Below are 10,629 nucleotides of genomic sequence, written 5' to 3' on the forward strand. Positions count from 1 at the left end.
CCAAGCGACTGATCTCCCCCAATCTTCTCGTCTGTCTCTGCCCTTAACTTTTGAGGGGGGATCGCCTGTCCACCAATGTTTTATTTATTTATTATTTATTTTCTATTGGGGGGCCTGACCACCAACATTGTTTTGTGTGGGTCACTGGCAGCTGCTTTTCACTCCCAGTCTGGCCCTGGTGACAGTTATCCAATATATAAACTAGAGAGAGACAAGATCTCTTATCCGCAAGTGCGTAACTTCCGCCAGGTTGTGGGCGCAATTTTGCGCAAGGCTGTGGAAGCGGGTGGTTCCCAGAGAGAAGAGGTGACAGATCTCTAGCGGGAATGTGCAATCCGAGCTGCCCCGGTGTCAGTGTTTCCAGCAATTCAGGGGCTGCAGCCTGGAAGGTTCGTGCCTTGTTGTTCCCCAGCAGCACAGCCCGGTCCCGCCCCCTTAGCCCCCTCCAAAGTGTCTATTTAAATGACAGTTGAAGTGAACAGTCCTATACGGGGAGCCAGACTCAGCACCAGTCACTTCTTACCTTGCGCCTTCCCTTTGCGCTGCTCTTCATTAACATTGTCAGCACTGCCCTCTCTCTATATTATGGGGTCTCTCGCCCTACACATCGTTGTGACACTGTGGGTGGCCCAAGGCATCAGTGGTCAGTTTAGTAGAAGCAGCGATCTGAATGGGCAATGCACTTACTCCTTCACTGTGCCCAGCGCTACAGAGGCGAGTTGCACGGAGCCGGGACAAGCCAAGTCTGTTATCCAGGAGCTGCAGCTGGAGCTCTCAGTCCGACACAAGGACATGGAGACTCTGAACACCAGGCTTGGCTTGCTGGAGAAGATAGTCAATCGCTTCCTAGGGGGAGAGGGGCCACTGAAGCCAAGTACAGGGCCACAAGCTGGGGCAGATCTTCAGGTGGAGGTGCAGAAACTGAGGATGGAAAAAGATGAATGGGAAGGGCAGAGAGCCAGTCTGGAGATGGCTTATGCTGATTTACTCAAAGAGAAGGATTCTTTGCAAGAGGAAAAGCTGCAGCTAAACCAGAGACTGGAGACAGTTCTTCAGGGGCAGTGCCCTCAGGTTTCAGACCCCTCTAGGACACAGGTTCCAGACCCCTCTAGGACACAGGTTCCCGACCCTTCTAGGACTCGGGTTCCAGACACATTTAAGGCAAAGGACCAGCAAGCGCCTTCAAGGCAAGGTGAGTGCAATATGACATTCTGGCACTTGTACAGCATCTGCAATGTAAATCGGGGGTCTCCAACTTGCCCCCTATAGCTGTTGTTGGATTGCAATTCCCAATTGTTGACCTACATTGGGGGTTTTGAAAATCGCTCACAATAATATTATCAGACAAGCCCTTTAAATCTGGCCAAAGCAAGTTCCCTGTAAATTGGGTGCCTAACCAAAGTCCTCTTTGGCCCTAACCTAAAATTGTCCTGGTTTGCAGGTCAAGCAAAATACAGTGGTAAACTGGCATATTATTTATTAGCTTCTGCTAAACACCTCAATCTTTTTATGTACCTGCTCAATTGTGTATTGGGAAGGTACAGTAACTCAGTGTCCCCAGCACATGTAATAATATATAATGTAGCCAGAGATGTGTGTGTGTGACATAAGAATTGGCACTAACACTGCTGCCAGTGTAAAAGAGTTTGGGCTATTTGTACAGTACCATGTATTGTACATTATTAAGAACTCATAGAGCCACTACAGAGTGTGACTGAAACTCTTTTGAGACTTTTTTGCTTACCTGCCCTGCCTTAATGTGCAGACTTGAGCACATCAGCTTGTATGAGTAAATATATTTATCTAGTATAAAGCCAGAAGGGCAAGGGGACTCTTAGGCATATCTGGCAGTTGCTTTGTGCTTTAGCCAGCCTTGGGTATTAAGTCTCTCAGTTGTCCCAGAAATGGACTGCACTCCGGAAATACCTGTGACACCAGAATTCCTTCTCAGTATAGCCATAGACAATGCACAGCAACACAACATTCTCACGAGTCAATAAGAAAATCCTCTGCCCCCAATGCTGACAGTTTTTATCTCTGGAAGATAATGTAACTTGCAATGAGAAACTGGGTTAGATAAAATGGGTGCCTGGGGGTCAAGTGTTTCAACTAAAGGCATTTTTATTCTACAACATTTGTGATGATTCTACATATAGGAATACAAACACAGGTGGCCACAGTATAAATCTTTGTACATCTATCAGGTGAAGAACCCGGCAAGATGTGCTTGTGTGTGTCTGCTAGGCTCACCAACAGTCCCCATAAATAAGGGGTCATGTAGAAATACTGTGCACATAGCTAACAGTGAGTGCAGAATACACCAGGTAAGTACAGTTTGTATAAGCAGTTCTACAATGGCATGGGTATTCGTGTGGAATGGATTTGGCACATACAGTAGGTTAAAATTAGACAACAAGGTGTTGATGGAATGGAGATATCAGGCCATTGCCAGGAATCAGTAAGCAGCAGACATGTTTGCAACAGATTAATAAATAGACTGAGAGGCTAAAGGTGTCCGGGTGTGTGCATGCAAGGCAGCACATTTTTACAGAAAAGAAACGGTTTCATAAATTGGGAACTGTCTTTGAAGCTTACACAGATGAGTAGAACAATAAGCCTCTTATATAAGAAACAGCTGCACAAAAGCTTTGGGTGAATCCTTACAGTACACAGGTGTCTCTATGGCAGATATATAATCCTATATCCAGTCCCAATGCTCAGCGCCTCGCCCGTTACTCTTTACTGAGTCCTTCCAATTAAAAGTACAAAGGAGAGTGTACATGTAATAAAGCCAAATACCTCAACTAAGTTTGGAAAGAGGAGGGGAACCCCCGAGAGAATGCAGGACAAAAATGATTTGAATGAGGCAAGCTCATCCTACTGACCTCCAGCTGTTGTTAAACTGTAACTCCCACATTATTTGTTAGCGGTATGCAGCAAGTTGTAGATCAATAGTACCTGATGGGACAGAGGATGAGCATAACTAACATGAGAAGTAACATTTAAACACAATATAATATTTTGTAATCTGTACATGTAACATTTTTTTGCCCAGGGGCCTCTCTAAAACAGCGTCCAAATGGAAGTGACTGGTTAGGGTTGTGGTCTTTAGGGGCGCTAATAGGGGCAGATACTCTGGGGGCCCCTTGCATAGTGGGGGAGTAGGTAGGAAGAGTGAGCAATAGCAGCTATAGGAGAGCACACTGGGCAACAAGGTAACAGCAACACTTTATATTTGGTTACAACCCTCAGTTCTTACTGACAGCTGAAGGCTCTTCAGGGTTGTATGTCAACAGCTGCAGAAGGACCATATCCTGGGCAGTGCTAAATCATAATAGTGCTACTACAAGTAAATATCTATCCAGGACATCCATTTATATGCAAAATGTTTCACTTGGAGTAACTCTCATGTATCAACCACTTTTAAAATTGGTAATTTGTTTTCAAGTTATGTTTGGCTGCTTGAATTCCTGTCCCAGGCTCTCTTTTGGTGTTGGTTTTAATGGCAAATACCCTTGGTTGGCAGTTGCTGCCAGAGAAACAGGCACAGGAAGTCAAATGGGCAGAGATGGTGACTGCCAATTATTGATTGAACTTTGATATGGTACGAGGGAACTGGCCCATATTTGAGAATGTATGGTTTGGGAGGGAAGTATTGATTGATAAAGCTCTTTAGATTGCCTTTAAAGGAAAACTAAAGCCTAACTAAAGAAGCAGGCCGGAAATGTTGCACATTATGTTTTGGACTTCTGTGCCAGCCCAAGGCAACCATAGCCCTTTAGCAGTAAAGATCTGTGTCTCTGAAGATACCAAAGATACTCCAGTTCACTGCACATGCTCTGTGCCGCTGTCACTTACTGAGCTTAGGGACCAACTCACAATATACAGTATATACATTATATAAATGTCACAACATAAAGCAGATATAAGTATATAAAATATGGCATTTCCAGTCAAGTACATTTTTAGGGCTTAGGTCTCCTTTAAGCCTTAGTTCTATCAACCAGATAAATACCAAGCATGAAAACTGCAGAAAAATACATTATTTGGAAACCACAAAAAAGAAGCCTAATTGCAAATTGCCTTAGAATAGCAGTGTTACCTCTACTAAAATGTACTTTTAAGGTGGATTTCTTAATCCCATCGCACTCCTATTATGAGCTACAGTGCATGATTTAGTGTACTTGTTTGGAGGGGCACAAGGGTGGAACCGCAACTAGCATATAGTATTGTCAGTGTAATTATTACCCTTGACCATGAATGCAGGGATAGTGTCCCCTTTAAAAATAATATGTGAAGAGAAGAATTGCAATGAGTAGTGCAGTTTTTAGAAACAGAGTAGCATGGGCAGCTTATTGTTGTTCATGTTCATGATATGTGTAGTCAGGGCACACATGATGCAGAAGTATGATACAGGGGTGTGTTTGGAAGGGGAGACTGCTTGACCCTGTGGGGGAACCTTGTCCCTGTCCTTATGTTACTGATGGCAAATTCATTAGGTAGCCAAGGCCGGTAACTGGACACAGCCCTGAGCTCCTGGGATCTGGTGTCAGGGAGATATTTATGGCTTGTTAGTGCTATTGAAAATATTCATTCCACAGCATCTTCAGGCAGCAAAATTCCATTTGTTTTTCAGAATACATGGGAATCATTACTGCTGTATATACATGTATCCCTCTAATGCTTGTACCTGTCGTTACCTGCTGACTTTATTGTCAAAAGTAGCAATGGTTTTGAGTAGATAAAGTGATGATTAAGTGATGTGCACCAAAGAACAAAAATAAGACCAGCTGCTGTCTGTTTTTTAGTCTTCTTTTGCATTTTGAAACCAGAATGGTGTTGCACAGCTTTATTTGCTTTAAGTGGGAAGGGACCTGAGGGCAACAGCACCAGTATGTTTTTTTGGATACCTTGGACCAAGGGTTTCTTGTACCTCTAGTCCTTGGGGACAAGCAGCAAAATAGTAATGGCAATTCAAATGCCTGTTTGCCTTTGTATGTATTAAGATACATTCTGGTAATCAGGGTGGGGCTGGCCATCTTTCCCTAAGAGAATTTACTAGTGTTATTTTTATGCAACTCAGCCCACTGCTTAGATTATGGGAGTGGTAGTTAGTCAGTGCCATTAACCTCTCAGGCTTTAGGTTAGGGGTTGGTTATGGGTCTATAACATAGTAGCTATTTCTCCTAACTTGTAGAGTGTGGTCATTGAGTTTTGGCACCCAATGCAATGATGTCCATCTGGTTTTCACCTTCACACACCTTTGAGTTAGTTAGTGGTAGACACAGAGCAGAAGGCATGGGAAGGGTGAAGAGAAACCAAAAGCTGAACTAATAATAAGCCGACTGGATAAGGAGTGTTGCTGTACTGACGACTGGAACCGCAGCAAATACAGTGTAATTAAGGGACAGGACTAAGTGGTGGCACATCTGTGTGACACCAGGGGAGCTGTTTACAAGGCCATAAATGCATAGCTAGACATATTATAAAGGTAGGCAGCATTTTTACTGGCATTTAATTGGATTTGAACCATAGAACAGCAATAAGCATATTGCATGCCCCACCCCCATTTCCCCAAACGATTACACCCTGGATTGGTGCTTCTGTTGTCTACTCCAAGTTCTGGCCCTACCCACTTACAAGAAACAGGATACCAGAAAGCATCTCTCCAGCTCTGCACCCCCTTATCCACTCATTCTTAATATTACCCTACTATATACAGTGATGCGTTTACCACTTTTCTTGAGAGCATAACATCATATCCAAAGCCAGTGTGGGGACCAGTAGCCATATCCCATTCATGCCATGTATAATGAAATATATTTACAACAGTATGACCATGGTAGCATTGCTAGTACTAAAAGTCAGGACCCAAGGAAGCAGATGGAGGTCACAGCGTTTCTTTCAACAAACCAATTTGATATGGTGTATTAGCTACATGTACTGCTGCCTTCATACCTCTGTGTTACGTCCATCATCATCCCTAGTACACAGGGTGTATCCTCAAAGTGTCAGACTAATTGAGCCATTGCTTCACATTACTTATTTCTCTGACTGTCCCTTTTTTCTTTTCTTTTAAGTGTCCAGATGGGGTGCTGATCCAGTGGGATACCAGGAACTAAAATCAGAGTTGACAGCACTTCCAGCATCTCAGATGATCCCAGAAACCCATCTGGCGAACCACAGTTCAGAAACGACAAGAGCCGAGGGTAAGATTTAATCCGTTCATCGTTTCTCTCTAAATTTGGCCACTAAGTTCCTAGTGTCATGGTAACCGCAAGTGTTTATGTACAAAAACAGCCTCTCCCAAAAAGCAATTGCATTGAATTTTCCATTTACAAATTGGTCTTCACATTTGAGCCTAAATCTCCTGTGACAAGTACATTAAATGTGCCGTGCAGCAGCCCCTCATGCGAAATCTTATGTGAAATTAATGTAACATGTGTATGACATCATAGAAAATAAATCTGAATCCACATGCACAGCCACAAGAGAGATGAACCCTAAAATGATGGTCCCCACGGAGAAGGTGAAGTAAAGTTTATAGTTGCTTGAGAAATCCAAAAGGAAATACAAGCTTTAGCTTTATATTAACATTTGTGTTGCATGCATCTGCATCCTACCACAGTAGGACAGTAACAAACATCATTTAGTTGTCGTAAGTCGCAAGTGCATTGTTCCACTGTATTCCATAACCTGACAATATGTTAAGAGGGATTTCACATGGGTCACAGGTGGGAGTACCAGAAGACTTTATTTCAGGGGGGACCCATCTTCTAATTCAGGAAACAGATCCAAATCCTGCCAAGTAGAAACCTCTCCCCATTACTCCACAAAGGAGAACTACAGTAGTTGGTAGAGGTTAGAATTGCCTCTTACTGGTCAACATGTTCTTCTTGGGAGATACCCCTGAAATGCTAGAAACCCATGTCTTTATGATGCTTTATGATGGCTATATAGAATTTTTTCATATTTGTTTCAGGAACTTGCGGTGAGTTGACCTGGATTGGGGAACCAACAACTTATCGGAAAGCTGATAATATTGCTGGAAAGTACGGAGTATGGATGAGAGATCCAAAGCCATTGGCTCCATATACGATGGACACTGTCTGGAGGGTCAACACCGTAGGGGCAGATATACGTCAGGTTTTTGAATATGAAAATATTGATCAGTTAATCAAAGGCTACCCAGGCAAGGTTTATGTTCTTCCTCGTTCAATGGAAAGCAATGGAGCTGTTATTTACAAGGGTTCTCTGTACTATCCCCGCCGGAAATCTAGAATACTTGTAAAGTATGATTTTAAGACAGAGTCTGTTGCTGTGCAGAAGGAGCTCCCTAATGCAGGGTATCATGGCCAGTACCCTTACTCTTGGGGTGGCTATACTGACATTGACCTCGCTGTTGACGAGGTTGGTCTGTGGGCAATCTATAGCACAGAAAAGGCTAAAGGGTCCATAGTTTTATCTCTACTAGACTCTGAATCTCTTGAGGTCAAACAGAGCTGGGAGAGCCAAATTCGCAAGCAATCAGTGGCTAATGCTTTTATGATCTGTGGCACCCTGTACACTGTTGGAAGCTATTCCTCTTCTAGTACCACAGTCAACTTTGCTTTTGATACCAGCACAGGGGCTCAACGCCCAGTCGGCATACCATTTAAGAATCAGTATGGCTATGCCAGCATGATTGATTATAACCCAACAGAAAAGAAAATATATGGTTGGGACAACTTCAACATGGTGTCCTATGATGTGAGGTTGTCCAAAATGTGAGTTCAGATGGTCACATGGAAAGAAAATATTCTGTGAAAAGACATGACAAATAGGACTTCTCAATAACTTGGGTACATACAGTGGGATGGGTACGGTTAGCTTAACTTTGAAGCCACAAATTCAAGAGGAACAACCGCGAATGCAGCTTCCTACTATTCTCTGTGCTTTGGCCACTGTACGTGCAGCAACTCCATCTTATAGGGATTAAGAGAAATAACAAATGCTTAATATAGATGCATGTTGCATAAATTTCTGATCTGCTTATGAGGCAACGCATAATTGCGTCAGCACAATTGGACCTGCCTGACTCAAGCTTTACACTTTGGCAGTAGAGACAAGCCTAGGGAAAGTATAATTCCACCCATGTACAAATATCAGTATGTTGAGTTTGTATCATCATATACATGAATTAGTGTTACTGAGCAAGGAAATTGTTACCATAAAAAGCCAAACCCATACAAACATCTACATTAATCTGGCTAATAACAGCACTGTCCATTCATGCCAGAACCAAATGCAGTTATAGAATGGAACAGGGCAGGCAGTGAGCAGGAAAGCGATGGTGTAAATATTGAAGTCAGTTCATGTGTAAAGGCATCAGACATTAAAATACAAGAAACAGAATGTATCCCACATTCTTTGTTGCAGTATTCAGGGTTTTTACATATATGCAGTATTATTTTCTGTCTCTGGCATGTCATTTGCAATTAGTTGTATAAAACAGAAATACTCTGATGCATTTGTGACTATTCCCCAGCCGGCAGATCTTTGCTCTTTGCTGCAGCAGCTTATTGTGTTTAGTTATATGACCGTCTCCAGCATTATTGCAGCATATAGTTTTTAAACTGCTAGATAAGTAGGTCATTATATACAGTATATAGATTTTCCGTCCTCAGGTTTATATTTGTGCCTCTTCAATAGTAAGGAATCATAATATCTGTACTCCGTAGCGGTTTTTGGATCCGGTATGACTGCTTTATTGTTCTGCCCCATCTACCGTAAAGGATCATATAAAAAAAAAAAGTAGGGTCATCCAGCTAGAAGGGCTGATTCCATTCATTTTATTGGAATCAGTTTAATATCACTGCAACCCAGCCACTTGAATTTATTTGTGATCTTGATTTTTTAAGTGGTCTGGAAACCTTAATCTACATGTTTAGTAGACCAGAAGCCTATGGCCTGTTCTCTCCATCAAGGCACATATAAATAAGTGTTTTTTCCCCTCTTAGAATAATACTTATGTAAAAAAGTTAGGAGGATGTGGATCTAGAGGTGCCTCTTGAGATTTGTGAGGCCCAGGTTACTCTCTTTATCACTCCCAACAACTAATATCTCCAGTTATTACCAATTTCTTAACCCAATCCCTTGACCATTGCATCTGGGATTGTAAAATGCCGCCATTATACTGGGCCCTGTTATGGCTGAGCCACCTGGTGGGATTTTAAATAACAATTGGGGCTCATTTCTGAACAGTGGGCACATATCCCATGACAACCAATCAAATGCTCGCTCTCAGCACTTATTAGCTGGCTTACTGCCCAGGTACAAATCTGCTAACTGTTCATAATCACCCCAATGTGTTCCAAATAAAGAAGTATACAAGTGTCATCATGCAGGAATTTTATATTATGTTTTAGTAGTGTTTGTAAAAGGCAAACATTACATCCCAAAATCAAAAAACAAATGATAACTGCTCTGACTCAAATAGCACGGTCCGGAATTACATTCCCCGAGTGCGGAAGTCCCTTGGCATCTCATGCCGCATCAAATAGAGAAAACTGAAATTGAGCTCCGCAGCACTGGATGATTGTTTAAATACATGTATCTTTATTTATCCACATTAAATGACACGCATCATACTTCGCCCAGTGTGTTTCCACCCTTAATCATAGGCTTAAAAAAACAGTATCTAGAGTGTCCATATATAGGTACATTTTACAGCGCCCTCTGTTGGTAACTATTAATTATTCTAGGGATGCACCGATTCCAGGATTCAGTTCGGGATTCAGCCAGGATTCTGCCTTTTTCAGCAGGATTTGGATTTGCCTGAATTCTTGTGTGTGTCCGAACTGAATCCAAATCCTAATTTGTATATGTAAATTAAGTGTGGGAAAGGAAATCACGTGATTTTTCAAAACATGGAAGTAAAACATACTTTTTCCTTTTCCGCCTCTAATTTGCATATGCAAATTAGGATTCAGATTCGGTTCGGTATTCGGCTGAATCTTTCATGAAGGAGTCCCAAATAGTGGATTCGGTGCATCCCTAAAATATTCTCACCTAATAACGGGCATTCATAGTACATTAATATCTCATTAGTATACAAAAGAACCAAACAATAAAAACGAGGTAAACAGTACCACGTTTACTACATTACATCTAGTGATGGGCGAATTTCTCCTGTTTTGCTTCACCAAAAAACTCGCCAACTTCCTGCGTAAAAATGAGAGAAACGTGAAAATTGACGCCCGCGTAAATTGTGATACTCAATGGACATCCGAATAGTGTTGACATGCAGGTCTTTTCCGACGCGCGTCCAAAATTCTTTTACACTGGCGAATTTTCGCGGGAGTTTCGCAAATTTATTCGCTGGTGGCAAAACATGAAAATTTGACGCAAATTCGCAGCAGGCGATTTATTTGCTCATGACTAATTAAATCCCAACGAATTCTCCTTTTTCAGTGCAAATTACCTTCCCCTTTTGTTCAATTCCATAGGGGCAACGTAGTGTACATATAGCAGCTGTCACCATTCTCAGTGATTCAAACAATGCAATAAATGTAGATCGACCAACCCCCTGTAGGAAAATGGTAGCTGCAACAGCGTTTATACTAGTTCCACCCACCAACATTGCCTCCA

At 42.2% G+C, this 10,629-nt stretch overlaps 1 protein-coding gene across 1 annotated transcript; it reads left to right on the forward strand.

Annotated features, from left to right (window-relative positions):
* Window positions 1-321: 321 nt before the first annotated feature.
* myoc.S (myocilin, trabecular meshwork inducible glucocorticoid response S homeolog) lies at window positions 322-9,781 on the forward strand. Its single transcript, XM_018261054.2, has 3 exons — window positions 322-1,192; window positions 6,081-6,209; window positions 6,983-9,781. Exons 1-3 carry the CDS (start codon window positions 463-465, stop codon window positions 7,768-7,770), a joined length of 1,647 nt encoding a protein of 548 aa, XP_018116543.1. The 5' UTR covers window positions 322-462; the 3' UTR covers window positions 7,771-9,781.
* Window positions 9,782-10,629: the final 848 nt, after the last annotated feature.

The sequence above is a fragment of the Xenopus laevis genome, chromosome 4S (assembly GCF_017654675.1).
Source record: "Xenopus laevis strain J_2021 chromosome 4S, Xenopus_laevis_v10.1, whole genome shotgun sequence".
Taxonomy (NCBI): Eukaryota; Metazoa; Chordata; class Amphibia; order Anura; family Pipidae; genus Xenopus; species Xenopus laevis.